The sequence below is a fragment of the Strongylocentrotus purpuratus genome, unplaced genomic scaffold (assembly GCF_000002235.5).
Source record: "Strongylocentrotus purpuratus isolate Spur 01 unplaced genomic scaffold, Spur_5.0 spur5_contig_825, whole genome shotgun sequence".
NCBI classification, from domain to species: Eukaryota; Metazoa; Echinodermata; class Echinoidea; order Camarodonta; family Strongylocentrotidae; genus Strongylocentrotus; species Strongylocentrotus purpuratus.
In genome coordinates this window covers 232,516-253,085 of record NW_022145530.1, presented here as the reverse complement: position 1 = coordinate 253,085, position 20,570 = coordinate 232,516, and the positions used below count along the sequence as shown (strand labels likewise).

The following is a 20,570-nucleotide window of genomic DNA, read 5'->3' as shown; positions in this document are numbered from 1 at the left end:
ACATCGTGTTTCATATTGTACTGTTGAGAAGGAAATAAATGTTAATAAATACAAATACTGAAATAGTAAATGCCCCAAAAGAATTCTCGCCATCGCCAATACCCCCAAATACCAGGATGTGCGCCTCTTGGATGTAATTTTGAGCCACTTCCGGTACTCCTATACATCCGGTATATGGTGCATGCGGCGCGCGCAAGATACACATATCACGCATGCATAATATACTGATCCGAAAGCCAATTCTAGATTTCTCTCTGGTCGGCTGCTACCGACTCCCTCTGATTTTGATTGTATCCATGATTTTTTGAGAAGAAATACTTAAGGAATCTCACTGCATGTCCATCATTTTGTAATTGTTCTTTGTAAAAATGCTGCGAACCGAGTCACGATTGTGCAGTGATTTTAAACTGGTCTTGCCTTTGGATCAACCTTTTCCAGGTCGCGCGCGTGCGCGCTGTATAGGACTTGTTGGGAAGATTACCCAAGTAAGACACATCTCTCATTCAGGGATATCTCTGAAGGTTCTTTCATTTATTTTTTGCGACCAGCACACAGCAGATTCACAGTTTGTAAAACATAGAGAATTGCTTACGACATAGTACTTTATATACCTCACTTAAGAAATCCAGCCATCTGATTGGTCGAAATTGGAGTCTTGAACTCTTGATTTTAGCCATTCCCGTAAAGAAGCGAAAAATGCCATTACTGGTTAATAGTCCAAGAGTGAGATCCCTCAAAATTCTGATTACCATGAAAATAGTAAAATTGTGCTGCGATACCCATTGGTTTACGTGTTAAAAAGTTCTTTGAGCGAGCGGACACCATACAGTGCTTTTTCAAAGCAGTCAATATCTCTATAATATAGACAGCTAGCACAGTGACTATTGACTGCTGGCTGCTACGCTGCTCTGCATTGGGTGAGACTGGACGGTACAGTTTAGCTGCACAAAAGACTGGAAGCGACTGAGTCACCTAGCTATCACAGAGTGCATTTGAAATGGAGGCTTGAAAATAACATCCGGGCATTTGGGGGTATTGGCGATAGCTAAAATTAAATTTAGCATATTCTCTATGAACATCACGATTTTCAACACAGAGATACTTTATATCACTATAAACGTCATCATCATTAACATCATTATTCATCTCAATTGGGTGTAACCACTACAATAAAATAAATATCATTTAAAATCACCGATCTCTGCTATCATAGTCATCACCAAAATCAATGTAATTAACCAAGTAATCGTAGTAATTTAAGCAATTATAAAGCATTGAATGTCTATAAATAGGCCCAAACCATTCACACAATGTACAATTTGATTCCCATTGCCATCACCATTGCCATCATAATCACCATTCACGTCATCAACATTATGTTTCTAGTATCATCGTTGTTACATCCATGTATAGTTATGCCCTTTCATTATTGCATATGGCAGTCAATTTACGAATGCAAATTCCTATACTATCATTGGTTAAAGTTGGTCTTAAACTTTTAAGATAGAAAAGTGACTTTTTTTTTTATATAATGAGTTTGACTGTAAATGAGTTAGCAATTACAAGAACATACTTCCACACAAAAAGTTGAAAGAAAAACAAACAGTGATAAGGCAGACTGGTCTTGTATTCATGTCTCTTTAGTGGTGTAGAATAAAAAAGACCATTATGACCAGGCTGCCTTTAAGCAGAGGTGGCCTTTAAATTAAACCTCTCGGGACATATATTTCATTTTTTTTTTGGTTTGGCTGAGTATCTTTTGATCAAGAGCATTAAAAACATACATACTTCCACACAAAAAGTTGAAAGAAAAACAAACAGTGATAAGGCAGACTGGTCTTGTATTCATGTCTCTTTAGTGGTGTAGAATAAAAAAGACCATTATGACCAGGTTGCCTTTAAGCATAGGTGGCCTTTAAATTAAACCCCTCGAGACATATATTTAAAAAATTTTGTTTTTGCTGAGTATCTTTTGATCAAGAGCATTAAAAACATACTAAATGGATGGAAAGAAAGGGCAAAAAGTTCTGCGTATATTGAGTTCGTTTTTATTGCATGGACAAATTGCGTTTGATACAGGGAATTTATAAAGGCAAACAAGCTACAAGATCATTAAATTGGCAAGACACTGAGAGATTCAAAATCATTTTTTTTCTCGATAAAATTTGCAACTTGTCTCAATATTCCAACCAAACTTCTACCCATGGAAATCGTTTTCAGAGACATTGCATTTTAATAGAAGAATGTTACATTCAAAGAAAAAGATAATTTTTGACAATTTGAAGAACAATTTGTGATCAAGTTAGCCAGGGGCAGACTGGACTGTATGCATCATGTGACAGACATGTGATTAAGTATACCTTCCATCTGCTTTGGTACCCAAGTACCCCAACCAGGTCTGAAACTTGGTCTCCAACAAGTCAAAATGATCAAAGATGTTCCCACTGACGGTTGAGTTCTCAATGCTGGGACTAAGGAAGGAGTCGGCCAGGACTAGCTTGATCCTCCTATTCTGGTCCAGGGCTTGCTCTAGACTCACACGCTGGATTGTAAGATAGGCCTGGGGCTGGTTGGTAGGACTGGCAGGGGACCCAAGGTACGTCGGCATTGTGTTGAAAGCAACAATGAGTTCCAGGGAATCATCATCGTCAAAATCACCTATAATACCTGTAGAATGGAAATATAAATGATAACATTGTTACAAGGTCCAATGTGGATGGAGAACAGCCCTACCCCATAGATATGAACTTGAAGGTAATACAAATTTTGGGAAATTTTGAAAACGGCCAGATGCAGTTTTGATATATAATTTCCAAACGGGAATAGCAAATCAATCGATTTTAGTCAAGAAACATTGTTTTAAAGCTAAATTAATACCTTGACCTTGAGAGGGAGCTAAACAAGATAAAGACTTTAATATTTACAATTTCATCACTTTAGACTCGATGTTAACCGCGACAACAATTACTGAATATTGTAGGATCGCATATGCTTCCAATATGTTCATTTGAACCGAATTCATGACCCCAGACCAAAACTTTGTATTACCTTTAACCAAGTATACAGACTATACCCTCTCATCGGCTTTGTACAGATAAAACAGAAAAGTCCTTTGGCTAAACAACTAAATCTTAATTTGCCAGTCTGTACCAATGTAAAGAAATAAATGATACCAAATAGGACAAATACTTTAGGATGTTTCAGCATCTCTTCATGGCAGTACCGCTTAAGATGGGGAAAATCATCTGGAAAGGGGGCTTCATGAATCCAATTGCAATACTACATGGACATGAATACTGTGATATTGCGGTACTACTCAGCTAGTACTCTCCTTGACCAAGACTTGAGTTAACAATACAACATAGGAAAGTTCTGTGTTTTTATAAATGAATCAATACCCATAGACCGGCAAACAAAACGAAAGCAGTATGACCGCACTTCTACTTTGAAGTGGTAATGTACCTGAAAATCAACAAAATATGTACAGTCAAACCTGTCTACAGCGACCGCCCAAGGGAAACACAAAAAGTGGTCTTTGTAGACAGGTTCCTTTAGTACATGTTTCAATGAGAAACCATTTTCAAGGGAAACAAAAAATGTGGTCTTTGTAGACAGGTGGTCACTGAAGCAGGTTTGACTGTAATTGCAAAAGTGTCTTACCTGTGCTTTCGAGGATCGGTTCCATCATCATACAATCTTCGGAGCTTGATCTCCTCAATCTTTGAGGTGACGATGTCGATGACGAGGACAATGACGATGAAGATGCATTTAGTGGAATAGAGCTGGAGGCAGTCAAATCACTTAGCAATGGTGTAACATCTACCACCGTGGGACTCGAGGCCTCGGGAACAGGCGGAGATGTCATGTGACTAGAAGCTCCAATGCTGATTGGCTGACTTGTAGTGATGTCACTGGAGGGCTGACTGCTCGGTGTAGCTGTTCAAATGAAATGGAGATACATGAACCTCTCAACAAATCAGGTAAAATCTTTTTACATGTATAATTTCAGTTATTGTTTTTTTTTTTTTAAATCAAGATGAAAAATAACCAGTAATATACCCTGATAATAGCCTTATAAAATATTAATGTTCCCGCCCGCTTCCTTTTGGGGGGCCATCACCTATTTTTTTTTTATTTTTTTTTTATTTTGATTTTTGATTGTATTTTTTTAAAGAAAAAAAAACATGAAAAATACTGTTAAAATGGATCTATTTTTGATTAATTTTTTTTTTTTTTTTTTTTTTTAAATGTTGGCGGCCATCTTGAAAAATAGCCAGACTGTCAGGGAAAATGTACAGAGAGGCCATTTTGAGCGGCCATTTAAAAAAAAAAAAAAAGGGTCTCTTCCTTTCTATTTTTCAAAAAAGCAGGACGCTAAACATGTTTTTTTAATTATTTGGCCTTATAGATTCCTTATCTTTTTTAAATGGTATGGAGAATATTAGATAATCAGTTGCTTGTTTAATTTCAAATGCCTGATGATCCCTCAAGTAAAGATATTTTTTGAAAGCATAAAAATTCAGATAATTAATATTTGGTTACAATTACCTTATTTCCAGAATGAAGCTATTTATATTAAAGATAAAGTTGAGTTCTGGTCATGCGATTGCATTGTGAAAGAAAAGGTATGGAACATGGATCAGAAAAAGTTGATCATGTAGCATGTAAGTATTGGTGTGTACTGCAAGGTTCTGGAGTCTGGAATCATATTAAATTTGGCCCAGTCTTGGTAAAGTAACAAGCACTGTACACAGAAAGATGTATATGGGACTACACAAATGGTGTCTGGGCTACTAACCTTGATTTTCTCATCTTTCTATGCTCATTACTCAGCCAGTATACATTTTCTACCAAAATTGTTTGGCAAATGATGTTTATTTGTAATCTTGAACATTCAATGTAAGTTTCGTTTGATTCTGTGAGAATTCATTTTCTTTTTTTACCAGAAGTTTATCTTTAACTAAACAGTGCATGAAGGAATACCAGCATTATGACTTACTGCGTATGGGTTTGTATGGTCGTATTGAGAGGAGACTGGGTGGGTCCATGGCCATATCTCTGTCCATCATCACAAGGTTGAGAGTAGGGTATTTAGAGATGAGATCTGAGCACCCGTCTATGTTACTCTGTATTAGTGGAAAGCACAACACATATTTAGCCAAATACAGTCAAATCTGTCTACAAAGGCCACCCAAGATGAACGGAAAATGAGCCCACTGTAGACAGGTGGCCACTAAGACATGCTTGACTGCAGCTGACTTAAAAGCACATATAGCAGATACTAAAGGTATGTTTGGACTTAAGTACAACAACCTCTTCCATTATGGAATAAAAATAATAATAATAGTCACATTTGATTAGCGCTCAGAGCTGCCAACTAGTACGGACTTCCCGTAATTGGTACGGAAATTAACGATCTGCACGGAATGTTTTCTAAAATAAGGGATTAACAACAAAAAACGATTTTTAAATCTGTGCAGTATAGCGGCCATCCAATATTCGCAGAGAAAGACGGAAAAGTATCAAGTATTCTCTTAATAGAACTTATAAGCCAATTTTTCATGGCAAACTGATGTGTTATGATGACCTGAAATCAATATTTAGCCATTTTTTTGTGTGGGTAAAATCACCAAATAATTTCAGATAATCATGCGCGCATGCGTCCGCGCAGTGTTGGCGTAGGAAATTACTGATTTATTCCCAAAATTACTGATTTTGAGCCTCGTGATTACTGATTTTTCTGTTCTGGAGGTTGGCAGCTCTGGCTTATGCAATACTACGTTTTTAGTGGCTTTACATTGCAATCATCATTACCCCGGTCATTTGCATTCAATTGCCTATCTGCACATGAAATTGCACATGCTCTGCTCCCTGGGGAGTATTCCAGCCACTCCTTTTTGTTCTATTACTAAAATTTCATCAAATTCCATTTTCCCAAGGAAAATATTTCACTATACTTGTGCCCTGGATATATGACTGGACTTACGATTTCAAAAGGAATGACACAGAGTTACCAAGTTGCATCTATTAACAATAATAATAATAAATAATAATATGGTTATATATAAAGCGCCGGTATCCGTACGGCTGTGACGCTCATGGCGCTTTACACATATTACCCTGGTCGTAGCCGAGCTGCCAAAGTAACTAGCGCTCAAGCATATCAGGTACCCATTAAAACCTGGGTGGAGAGTGGCAAATACAGATAAACGTCTTGTCAAAGGACATTAGTGCAGCGGCAGAACTTAAACCTCGTACCTTGTGATCTGAAGTCGGGTGGCTTATCCACTAGACCACAACACCTCTTTTTTTATAAAACAATAACTTTCTTGTTATCAGATTTTCCTCAATCTTTCACAGATCTCTTTCGCTCGTTTTTCTGCTTTCAATAAAAAATAACTCATTTACAAGGTGGACTTCATCTGTAAACAAAACAAACTAGTGAATTACATGACAGACGAGATACCTGTGTAGTTGTTCCCACTTCCTTTATGGGATGGTGTTCTATCCAAAATGTGAACGCATCTTTCTCCCCCCGAGCTCGTAGACTAAGAGGTGATGGTCTAGAGTCTCTAGGCTGGTTCTCAAAGCTTGATTCTGTCAATGTGTGCCACAGTTCTCCTCCAGTCACTCCATCCAGTATGACAATCTACAATATACATTGAATAAAGATCAGGGGGGTGTTTCACAAAGACTAAGATCGACTTTAAGTTGGACCTAACTATGGCAGGCCATCCATGCCACTGGTTGCTCTCACCATTATGATCTTTAGATAATAATTTTTCCTTCAATAATGAATTATCAAAAAATGTAAATTCTGTAGATTTGTGACCATGATTTGTATGTCCAATGCCAATGAGACCAATGCCAGTAAATGGTGAGACCAAACAGTGGCATGAACAGCCTGCCATAGTTAAGTCCAACTTAAAGTCGATCTTAGTGTTTGTGAAACACTCCCCTGATAAACTAAGCCTGTCATATATTTGAAAAATATTTGATGGGGGGAGAGGGGGAATATTGAAAGTCTAATATCGAAGAGACACAAAGTGGAGTGGATAGAGAAGTGAAATGAGACTAGGGAGTGTATAGTCCAAAACAAAGTAAGTTCTCTTCTCCTTCCCAGCCCCTAACCCCCCCCCCCCCGAAACAAAGAAAATATTTCAGATTGCAGATTACATCTGAATATGATTATTTCTCATCTTTTATAATTTTGAAAGAGAGAGATAGAGAAAGAGAGAGAGAGAGAGAAAGGGATAAAAGCAGAGGTAATGAGAGAGTGAGAGATTTATAGCAAGAGAAAAGGGGATACTGTAGGGCTGTTAAGGTAATATTGATGCACCTAAGATATGAGCACTATCATACAAGAAGACATCCACATTATCATATCATTATTTCTTATCACCTTGGAAGTAACATAAGGTCTGCCGTCATCAGCTCGAGATTGCCAAATAGCTTGCTATTTCTGATTTGGGAAATAAGCTTGAAGTTACAAATCTCATCTTAATCAGCTCGAGACTCGACCTTGAAACTCAAATATTGAGATATTTTGCTCAGCGTTCACGCATAGTGCGAGTCTCCGGGCTGGTGTCTCCGGGCTGGTGTCTCCGGGCTGGTGTCTCTGGGCTGGTGTCTCCGGGCTGGTGAAGTCGCACCCGACAAATAGTGGGATATTTTGCAAACTAGCCCAAGATATCTTGGGATGATTATCTTGACCACATATCCTGCTAATTGTAACTGCGGGCTGACGAAGACACAAATTAGCTGGATAATTTGCGATCGGGGTAGTTAAAATAGCGGGTTATTTGGCAATCTCGAGCTGATGAAGACAGGCCTATAAAGACACTGACCTTGTTTGCATGGCTAGTGTTGGATGCCGATTGATGTGGACCCAGCTGTACCATCAGGTCTGGTATCTCATCGTCGTTGAAGTGTCCAGGTGCTGACACACTGAAACATCATTACAACATACATGTTAAGGAAAAAGAGGAGTTGTGATTTCAAATAAAGACAATTTGGCCTTAATCACTTCTAAGTCTGAGTATATGATCTAGTTGTCCTTGCATCAAGCTGGAAACTTTATACACGAAACAAGGCTATACATTTGTGTGAATGAAACTTTGTGACCTTATTCAAAAAGTGCTAAAAAAGCAGATATTTAAATCATATTTAGTAGCCTTTTCCCCTGAAAATTCATCTTAAGAGTTAAAGTTGGACAAAAAGTCAATTGTATGCAGCACAATGGGGTCCCAAGCAATTCATGTACTTTAATGTTGTGTATTCTCGTAAAAAAAGATAATATAAATATGCATGTGTCTAGGTGAGAAAGATGCAATAGATAATAAATGAGTCACAGACAGTATTTCAGATAGAACAAGTCACAATGAGCAAATATAAGATTTAAGCTAATGAATTAGTAATAAATGTTTTTAAATTACTCTACACACCTGTATGGTCTGTACTCAGAGTCGACATCAAGCTGTATACTCCACAGAGGCTTGAAGCTAGATCCATTGATGGCAGTGACTAAGGCATCATGGGATATGATGATGAGGTCATTGACCCCATCCATCGTCATGTCAACTACGATTGCGGGGAGGATGAAACCATCTCCATTTCCTCTGTTATAAAATAAACATACATGGTGATGATGACAATGATGGAGGAATAAAATGATAAAAATGTTATCATTCTTATTATTATTATTATCATCATAATTATCTTATTATTATTATTAGTAGTAGTAGTAGTAGTAGTAGTAGTAGTAGTATAACTGTTATAATTATTATCGTTATCATCATCATTATTATCACTGTCATTATCATTCTTGTTATTATTATCATCATTATTATTATTATCATCATTATTATTATCATAATTATCATTATTGTTATTTTCACTATTGTTATTATCATTATTATTGTCATTATTATTATCATTATCATCGTCTTCATCATCATCATCATCATCATCATTATCACCATCATCATCATCATCATCATCATCATCACCATCATCATCATCATCATCATCACCATCATCATCATCATTATTCTATTGCAGGTACTATCCACCTGTTGTCTACAGATCTAATACAAGAAAAACCCAGTTCCTATATACAACAGATTTACACTTTTTAACACTCCCTAAACAATTGATTCTAGGTTACAAAATTTAAAAAAAAAAAAAAATCAATTTCCTGAGGTGATTTGTCGTAGATTGTTCAAATTCACTTGACCCTAAAACAATGGTTATTTCCATGATTTCCTGGGTTCGGATGAAATTGATCACTATTAATTGGTGATTGACAATCAGACAAACTCAATTTTTTTGTTTTTTTGATAGCCCTCCTACATTTCAGACAGATATGTTAATATTGATTTTGTATTGAATTTGAATTACAATAGTATTTGTTGGAAAAACCTACATGTACATGTACAGGTGTAGCAAAACCAACAAACGGAGGAGACTGTTTACACTGAAACAGCCTGAGATAAGATAAAACACCTCTTATTTAAAATGACTAAGCATTTTTTTATTGTTGTTTGCTTAAAGTTGTAATCAGCATACTATTGGTTAGTAATAACATGTTATAGTAATAGTAGAAGCAGTAGTAATGGCTGCTAGAAAATGCCTAATTTCAAGTCTTCTACATGTATCTAAATATTTCTGTTTTGTAAATAATTACAGGAGTAGATAACAAACTTTCCCTTATATTTAGTCTCACTGATGGTCTGAAATATCAACCTTGCCTTCAGGAAGGTCAATAACATTTCATACACCTGGGGGCGTTTCACAAAACTTATCAGTGACAAATGACAGTTTTTGTTATAAGCTACTGACATCCTTGCTTCTGATTGCTTATCACCAGATTTTTCACTGATTTTAGTCATTTGTCATTGAAAAAAAGCTTTGTGAAACGGGTCCGTGATGAACACTCAATGATTATAGATACATATTTTACAGGTAACCAAGTCCTTTGTTTCCCTAATTCTCCCTTTATCTCCATACACAACATCTTCTTATCTTTTACTCAAGGCCTACAATTAGTGCTTCATCATGTAGCAGACTTTGGACTATTTAAACAGTATCAATCTATTTTAATCTCACAATTCTAACTGATCTTTCTTTCCGGGCCTGCAATTACCGGTAGGGCATAAATGTGGCAGACTTTGAACAATGTGTATTGTTTATTGGCAAAAAGCAATTTCAGTGTCACTTCATGTCCTCTTTTAAATCAGCACATACACTATATCACTATTCAAATACATCGATTATAGAGTTCGGTGTAAAAATGTCAGAGGTAAAAAAAAATAACCTGATATTTTTACCCCTGGCATTTTTACCTCTAGCATTTTTACCTTAGACATTTTGACCTCTGACATTATTACTTCTGACAATTTTACGTCTGATATTTCTACCTTCTACATTTTTACCCCTGACATTTTAACTCCTTACATGTTTACTTCTGACAATTAACCTCTGAACAAATTACCTCTGGCATTTTCTACCTCTGACAATCTTACCTCTGACAATTTTACACTGTTTATTTGTAGGGGAGGTACTCTTTGCATACTTTACATATTTGTGTTATACATTCAGGATCAGTCGTTTAAAACAGGCATTACATCATTACAACTGGCAACATAGTAACTGTACTCACAGCTGTTCGGGCTGTTATTCATAAACATGCATTCAAGCTTCAGATAATGACTGCTTTTACACTTTAAAGGTAAAGGCCAGTTCTGGTCATGCGATTGCATTGTGAAAGAAACGTTGTGGAATCGATTAGAAAAAGGTTGATCATCTAACATATAAGTATTGGTATGTACTGCAAGGTTCTGGAATCATCAAAATAATAAGAAATTTGGCCAAGTCTCGGTAAAGTTACAAGCACTGTACACAGAAAGATGTATATGGGACTACGCGTTATCTATTCATCCCGGATAGATATAATAATTCAGGCCTTAAATTTCAATATTTTTAGGGCAAGGCCACTTTTCTGTAGGGCACATTCCTAAGCACAAACAGGATGAATTGAAAAGGGCACCACAAATCTCCAAGGCCAATGAGAGGAGCATTGAGGCCCATCAAAGGGGCATCCAAGGCCCTGATAATTTACCAAATATATCAATTAGTAGGCGGTTTCCCGGCAAAATTTGTATAGTCAAAACATATTCTTTCACATGATTGGTAATAGGAGCTTCCATTTCATTTTTTGAGAGGGGGGCATTTCCAGAACAAGTCTATACCTTTAAGTTTAAATATGAACCCCCTCGTTATCATGTTCTCAATCACACAACTTGTGCTTCTCCCCACCTTCCTCTCCTACCACCTACCCATTCCTTCATTAATACACACATTGTTGGTCTTACCTTACAAGTTCTATGACATGGTCATCTATACTAGACACACCGGTCCTGATAGTCTCTTGTTGCTCACCAGAGGGAGTGCTGTGGGTAATGCAGTCACTTCCTGTCACATGACATAGTAGCCTCTCTAGGCTCACCATCCACATAGACCCTGAAACAATAATGACAAATTATTGTTTTAAAAAACACAGAAAAATCAGCATAAGGTAGCTTACAAGTGCTTTAAAAGGGACGGCTATCTTTGCCCCAGATTCTAATCAGAAAGGGCAGAAAATGAACTTTCTAGAAATGTGATTTTCTCTTTGAAATTCAGATACCGCCCTAAAAATGACTATTGGTACCCTCTCTTCAAATTGTTTTTAATTACTAATGCATGAAATATGCATCATATGAGTTGTATCAACTGAAAGAGGAGTATCTAAGCTTTATAAATATGTGTCATTTATTAATTATAATTGTGATTAAGTTATGATAAAACATCAATAATTCTCGGTTTCTTTTTTTCTGGGACGCACTGTATATGGTCTTTGGTCTTGACAGTATAATAAACACCATACATCCTGAACTCTACTCTTATTTTTCAAACCAATTAAATGTGTACAGGATACAGGATACATAAAGGTCAATGTGAGCACTGGAAGGTCAAAGGTCACATTTACAGCTTGAAACAATGGCCAGCAGAATGCCAATAAAAGAAACTGAAGCAGAATCTGCTACCATTGTTAATATGCATACAATAGAGACTCTATACACCAAATCAAAGCCTAACAAATGATTCTTGGATACCATGAAAGCTACAAAAATATATTGTGCCCTACATGACATTTTGACGATATACTGCACAAAAGGAAAACAAATCCGTCCAGGAGAGAAAAACCATATATTGCACAAGATTAAAGATGTGCAGCTAATTAAAGATCAGAATGTTTATTTTCTATATTCCACAGACTTCTTATTCTGTATAGATAAGACTTGATCCAAGCTAACTTAATTTTTGTTTCTCCCCCATATTCAAGGTGTAGTTTTTAAGCAATCACAATCAAAAAAAGATGTCCAGAAGGAGAAAACATAAAAAGTCCCTTTGAGTTTATAGTAACACAATTACAAGCCATTGAACTGCAGTCCTAAAATGGGAAAGTAACACCCTTCCGAATATTACAAATATACAGTCAAACCTGTCTTTTGTGGCCATCCAACGGAAAAAGGCAAAGTGGCCACAGTGTCCAGGTGGCCTTTCTAGACAGGTTCTACCACACACGTGACTCGCTAGAGGGAGACAATATAGGCGACCACTATAGACAGGTGGCCTTTATAAAGAGGTGGCCACTAAGGCAGGTGTAACTGCACATTACACCCAAGTATCAATATACATTACATACCCACTGGAAATAAGCTCTCGAACTTTTGTGGGTTATCCTGTTCAAGCTGACTTAATTTTGACCTATTATTATTGTATATCGTTGTATGTTGGAAGCTTGGTGAATAAAAATCAATCAATCAATCAATCAATCAATCAATCTACCTGGGCTAACAGTTCCAGACGCTGTCCCAGATCCGAACACAATATAGGGTGTGTCATCTTGATCATCAGAGGCCTGAAAGACGATTGGTGGGCTCACTGAGGCATGTCCGTCGAGCATCTCCAGGTAAGTACCCAATGATTGACCAGTCTTCCCTGATAGCAGCAGAAGCCTTCCAAGTTCATCACCACCCTGCAAAAGGTCATATAATTGTTTATGTTCTTCTTTATTTCTGTAATGTTATTTTTACAACCTTTCCAGGCCATCCCGATCACTCAAACATTTAACATAATTCACTAATTTTGTTTTATAATCATGTAGGAAATTTTTCTGTAAAGCAATATTCTGAAGAATTTCTATGTCAAAGTATATGATGTATTGTACGGTTTACGTGTAAACTTATTTTTATTCTTTTGTACGTTTGTAAAATGTGAGCAAATTTTTTTTCCAATATTGGACAATAAATTGAAATTGAAATTGAAGATGATTGAATTTGTTCAGCATAACTACATGTGTATATTTACATGTGTCACCCTTTATGATCACCCTTTATGATCATCCTGTCTGCAGCAACGCCAAAGAATTATAGTTTTCAGCCATGTGCTTTAACTAAGAATAGATGTCTTTTATTGTTTGTTTTTTTAAGAAAAAAAGAGGAAACACATTTATCTTTATGGTCGAGTTTAATTGGATCATATATTTTCTATCCCCAGCTTTACTACCAAACAAAGCACTTAAAAGAAAAAATTGACTGTTTATAGTTCACTAATATGGCAATGGCTTAAACCATTATGAGGACTGTTTTCATCAGCTTGAGATTGCCGAATAGCCTGCTATTTCTGACTTGGGAAATAATCCTGAAGGTCCAAATGGCGTCTTCATCAGCTTGAGACTTGGCCTCGAAACTTGAAACTCAAGCTCAACACATTAGCTTGAGATATTTTGCTCAGCGTTCGCGCATAGTGCGAGTCTCCGGGCTAGTGAAGACGCACCGGACAAATAGCGGGATATTTTGCAAACTAGCTCAAGATACCTTGGGATGATTATCTTGACCAAATATCCTGCTAATTGCAACTTCGGGCTGACGAAGACGCAAAATAACTGGATAATTTGCAATCAGGATAGTTCAAATAGCGGGATATTTGGCAATCCCGAGCTGATGATGACATGCCTATGGTACTGAAGGCATTAAGGGCCATAATAACAGTTATTTTATTAGTAATCCAGATCATAGTTTATTATATTTTTCTTCTAACACTGAAGTATATCGATATGCTTTTCTTAGAAATGTGAAAAATAGGCTTGAAATAACACCCTTGTCTGTACAAACATACACAGAACTGCACTGATGCATCTGATTTGGATGTTTACAAGATAAAATAAGATAACATGGCCCTTGCCTTTCATAAATTGCTCTCTTTGGAAATGTCCTATATTTCTTAATTTCAAAATTCATAACCTGTCAGTTATAAATAAAAAAGAAACGACACAACGAAACAGTTGAGTTGGAACATACATTTTTCAGCATACTTCTGCCTCAATATAACAGAACACATAATCAAGATCATTTCACATGAATAAAACGTATAAATATTACTTGACAATTGCATGACATACCTGTGCGCCCTCCGATATATTCTCATAATTGACACCATGTGACACTACAAGATCCAATACGCCATCATCGTCTAGATCTTCAGGTAAGGTCTGAGGCTGAGAATAGGTCCATGCTGGTACGGTCACAGAGGGATCAGCTTCCCATAGAATGGCACCTGACCAGTACGGAAAAGAGATCAGGTGACATGACATCATAATAGCAGCACACATGACATCACAATAGCAGCATTCATGACATTATAATAGCAGCATACATGATTATAGTGACGAAAAACAGAAAAAAAAAAGACTAAATAACATATTACGTACCTATTTAGTCACAGTGTAAGGAAAAACACAACTTATTGTTACGGCTTACAATATGGCTTTAAGAAAGTATACCCTCGGTTTTTTGAAAAGTAGTTAGCTCCCCACCCCCCCCCCCAAAAAAAAAGAGAGTAATTCCTAGCTTGCCTCCCATGGGGAAAGATTGGATCGGAGTCGGTATTGAATCGGTTTGTAAGTATGACTGAGATATGACACGGCCACTAACACATACAGATAGATGGACATAATCTTGATCCGGCCATCTACAAACCTGTTTTTGTATTGATGGCCATCAGAAGACCATCTCGTCCTGCGGCCAGACAGTCCAACTGACCGTCCTTGTTGACGTCCAGCTGATTGCAGACCAAGCTATTGATGTTGGTGTGATTCATGTCCAGTCTCCATAATACCTCACCCCTCCAGCCACTCATGGCTATCACCCCTCCACTGCAGGACGACGATAAATCTGTTCGAGAAATTTATAATAGTAATAATAATAGGCTTTTTTATAGCGCCGTCTATCTAGAAAGTCTATTCTGAGGCGCACTAATTATTACCCCGGCTTTAAGCCTATCTGCCATTACAGCGCTCCAGCATTTCAAGGAATTAATTCCTGCCAGGTACCCATTTACCTCACCTGGGTCGAGTGTGGCAAATGAAGATTAATGCCTTGCCAAAGGACATTAGTTCCATGTCGGGGATCCATTATACCATTGAAAAAGAAAAAAGGGGCCTCCAATATAGTATGTATACATTGTTCAAACATAGTGTAGTGTCTACCCAACTTTGGTAGCTTTTAACCAAATTTTTAAACCTATGTGACCTTGAATTATATAATATTTTGTGGTAAAGGGCAACTTAATTATACCCTATCCACATGAACACAGCATTTTACAATTCGAGCAGGAAGGTTTTGGTGATGCATTGGAGAAGCTTCCAGGTTATTAAAGAAGTACAAGCATACAATCATAATATCTCAACAGCTCAGCTTATTTTGCAATACTACACACTTACTGAGATTTTCACACAGTTGTGCTTTAACTTCAGGTGGGTCGGTAGATTTTCCAATGGAGAAGCCGAATATGACATCGTCCATGCCATCTCTATTGACATCAAGTAGTCTTACAGGAGATGATGAAACTGGGACATATCAAGAAAAACAGAAAAAAAGGGAACCAATACATTTATAGAGGGTAGGCATCGTTCAATCAGCTGCAGAGGCATGTTTCTATACATAGCCATAAAGTTAAACTTACCCTACTGTATGCACATGGTATGCAAAATTACATGTAGCTACCTTAAAGCATGGACCTAGTAAGCCATTCTTAAAGTGACTCAGTAACATTGTTGAAAGTTATTGAAAAAATTGCGTAATTTTTGTACGAAATGTTACTTATATTCCTTCTATCGTAAATACCCGGCCTCTAACATGCACAAAAATCATGAACAAATTCTCAAACCACAAAGATATATATGGTTTTCTTTGAAGGCGTAACTGTGCGACACCTTCTAACAGTAAATTCTCCCAACCATTTTTTAATTTTCCCAACTGTTTTCCATGAAAATAAGACATTAGACAGGCTTTAAAAAATCTTCCACACTTAAATGTCTGGAATAATATATAGAGTTAATTCATTGCTTTGTGAGAATTTACATTCACCTCAAATGTAATTAAATTGTAATAATATACATGTACATGTAGTTGGGAGCATTAAGAAATCAATCAGATAAGTTTTTCCCAATTTGTTTCATTCATAATCGTCCATTTTCACTCAAACTTTCAGATTATCTCTAATTGTACATCAACATGTAGCATTGAAGTCACTACCTACCTATAAGCACCATTTTCTCTCATCTGAACAATGTTACCAAGTTCCTTTAACTACGGTACATTACGTTTTATTTTTAGACACATGCACCAAAGACTAAACAAAATAATGCCTGCCAATAGACAGGATTAGAGGCTTGCAAATACATTAATATTTTTAGTTTAAAAAACGAAAGATGACAAACAAATATCAGAAATACTACGAAAAGACAAATGGAATATAACAATTTTGCCCCCCCCCCCAAAAGAAAAAAATTGTTTTTAAATAAAATTAAATATGAATATCAATTGAGTATCAATTTCAAATCAAAAATATTATATTTTGGTCTGAGTTCAACTTTAGTAGCAGCAATTTGACAGAAATATCTTTGACAGGAACATATAATACACTATCAAACTTAAAATACAGCCATTAATTACCATTCTAATTTTTTAAACAAACCTTTCTAATCTAAAAAAAGTTGACATGTTTCTTTTTACCTATTCCTTCCATCTGCACGCTCCAATTTTCAGGCTCCATTGGACAAGGCACCAGGAAATAGAGAAGCAGGACGATTGCGACCGACATCATCGCAAGGAGGACGGACAAGACATGATGCACTCCGATGCCCTTATCAACCTCCTCCTCCTCCTCACCCCCTTCCTCATCATCATCAAAGCCTCGGGTAGACATGCCATCGTAGTTGGAGATGGTGCACATACTTTCCACCCCGCTAAGTGAGATCATCTCAGCCATGTTCATCTCCTCAAGGTGGCGGTTCTTGCGTTTCCTGGCCGTGTTCGGAGTCCCCGGTCTACTGCCGGGTATGGAGAGGGCGGTATGGAGATGCTTGTTGTCCAGGACGAATTTCATCTCGATATCGCCATTAGCGGCATCGTGGTGGTCCTTGACGTGATTTGATTCCTCAATGTGTTCTTTGTCTTTTCGGTCCTTTTCTTGTTTGAGTTCTGATTCAGAATGATCTAATACAATAGTCACATTGTCATTCTTATCAGGACCCTCCATGTTTGTTACCTCCTCCTTATTTTTGGATTCACCAATGCTCAACTTGATCTCTTCATCTGGTCTGGAGTCCTTGTTTAAATCACCTTCCATGTTTCCTTAAATTAATAAATTCAAAGAAGCCAAAATAGGATGTCAAAACAAGAGTATTATTATGAAGAAAGTGCCACTCATTTAAACCCTGTGCAATCATGGACTAGTAGGACCATGCATGGTATGGTGCTTCATTTTGTCAAGCACCTTCCACCTCAATATAGACACTAAAGAGAGTGCAGATCACATGTGTATATGACCATGCAAATTAAATGATTACCGGTAACGTTAAAACTAAGAGTAAGAGTCTACTTTTCCATTTCATGATGCAGTCTCTACATGTTTGATGGGCCGTGGAGGGGGGGGGGGGGGGGGGGGCGTTGTGTCTGGAGGCTTTAATAACAAAAATACAGTCACCACTTTTCTGATAGTATTTAAAAACAAAGTATGCCTCAATTAGCACTAACCACTATAATTAATTTTCTTTTATAAAATTGTTTAGGGGGGGGGGGGGTTGTGTCTGGAGGCTTTAATAACAAAAATACAGTCACCACTTTTCTGATAGTATTTAAAAACAAAGTATGCATCAATTAGCACTAACCACTATAATTAATTTTCTTTTATAAAATTGTTTAGCAGAAGTCTTACTCTTAAAAGATTTTATGAAACATTGCTTGTAAACTACTTCAACTCACTGATTTAAATCAACTGTCTAGATATATGACACATAATTAAATTAGTGACTCGTCTGGCAGTCACTCTGGCTAATGGCTATAGCTATGCAACTAAGGGAATTAAAGTAGATATTGATTTTAAAAACTAACTTTATTTTCATTATTGCAAAGTTGAAACTTTGATTCGACAAGATTATCAAAATTCAATGCTTGGAAACATTCGAAGTAATGATTATTACGAATTACAAAACGCTTAAATACAGCCCCGGCATAGCACCTGACGAGCTCTCTCCGAACGCTGCTGAGATGTGTGACATCACAGTATGGACATGACTTGCACAAGCAGACGATGTCCCATGACATCCCACACATTTTCAGTGCTTGTGTATTCATCTTCTCTTGAGTTCTTTCTCTTACTTCACTACAGTCAGGCTAAATGTATATTGCCTCACTCTAAACCCCACGCATGGTTTTACTTTGATGACAAATGCAGCGATACAAAAATAAAGGAATCTGTCGCTTGTAAACAAAATAAGATGCCATTGTATATTCAGCTGCACACACCAGGGTATGTTCGGCGTTTCAAGAGGGAACAAATGCCGTCCTTAATATCACTCCAGGGTTTTTTGAATTTGAAAGTCTGGTTTCTTTGATTGTTAACTAACCTCTATCCTGTGTATTTACAAGTAAAAGATTTTAGTTATCAGAATCGGGTCATATTCCCTTTTGAATGGTTTGACATGCCATTACATTGATATACACTAAACTCATTATAATTTGAGAAATAATAGCTTTGCAATTATGTTCATTCTCTATGGGATGTCGTCTGCTTGGGCAGTGTTGGTCCATATATTGACGTCATTAAAACATTGTTATTTTTCCGGCGAATCTCTCGTATATCCTAGCTGCCATGGAGATGGTTGTATTTGTATTTTTATAAATCACCTGATATGTAGTTGACCTAAAACTTGTCTGATGGCCATCTGTTAGCTTACCAATACCAGTTTCTGGTGATACATTAGTTGACATAGATCTAGTCTATTTGTGATCTTCTTTAAATTTCACCTAAAAATAATATTATCAACAATGTCCTCAGATTTTAACACAATAGATCTAGTCTAAACAAACATAGTCCATAATTACAAGTTAATCTCCAACGTTTCCCCTTACTTGTAAACAAACAGAAAAGGCTGTGACTGAGTGTGAATTAGACCGAATTTTCCGTCTCTTTCGTTCGTTAGCCTCTTATTGGGGTAGGGTCGGCTCTCTCTTTAGAGACGGAAGCCGACTATACGCATTCCCTTGCTAACACCATGGCCATTTATGGCCATATTTTTATGCCCCGAAAATCCCCCCAAATGTCATTTTACCTCGTGCATGTTATATTGTAAATGTCGAAATCCATGTTAAAAATCTTGCAAGACGTATTTTAACATGGATTTTGATTTTGACCCATAATTTCCTAAAAAGGCACCATTAACTGATTATTTCAGTCAAGTTGGTAAGTGGAACCGATTTATTATAGCCTACTCTAGGCCTAATTTACAATGTAACATGTACGAGGTAAAATGACATTTGGGGGATTTTCGGGGCATAAAAATATGGCCATAAATGGCCATGGTGTTAACAAGGGAATGCGTATAGTCGGCTTCCGTCTCTAAAGAGAGAGCCGACCCTACCCCAATAAGAGGCTAACGAACGAAAGAGACGGAAAATTCGGTCTATGATGATGTGATGCCATTCAGAATCCATTGAAAACTCACTGACACTCCTACAATGCAATGTGAAAACTCACAAATTTGATCTAGGACTATAGGGAAGATTTTATCTATTAATAACCTCAAAATAAGGTGTGCAAAGAAATGACAAGAAAACAAGTTAGTTATTTCATAATTTAGTTGCCAAAATAATTGTCTCCACAAAGCCGAGCTCTCATTCATCAGCCTTCGGTCCGCCACAATTCGTGGCTGGATGCAGTTAGTTGCATGCACTGTACTGTTTGCAGGCGGATCAGGCGCACAGTGCAGTCATAGCAGTCAGTCACATTCAAAAGCACAAAACATTGCATTGATTGGCGGTAAGAAACCATCGAATTTCGAAATACTGTTAATATAGTTAGTATAATTACCTCCTTTTGACTCCATGTTAATAGGCCTAATATCTGCAAGGTGACACTTTCCAAAGATCACTTCAAACCAGCAAAAAATCTACCGGTTTGTC

The 20,570-nt window shown here is 37.0% G+C and overlaps 1 protein-coding gene across 1 annotated transcript; it reads right to left on the bottom strand.

Annotated features, from left to right (window-relative positions):
• LOC115922796 (protein FAM234B-like) lies at nt 1–20,570 on the bottom strand. The gene is made up of 13 exons (XM_030982469.1): nt 20,479–20,570; nt 17,121–17,741; nt 15,827–15,952; nt 15,084–15,278; nt 14,507–14,661; nt 12,892–13,081; nt 11,373–11,520; nt 8,445–8,618; nt 7,848–7,947; nt 6,467–6,649; nt 5,000–5,126; nt 3,661–3,936; nt 1–2,667 (listed from the first exon to the last, which is right to left on the bottom strand). The coding sequence occupies exons 1-13, from the start codon at nt 20,492–20,494 to the stop codon at nt 2,351–2,353; spliced, it is 2,628 nt and encodes an 875-aa protein (XP_030838329.1). The 5' UTR covers nt 20,495–20,570; the 3' UTR covers nt 1–2,350.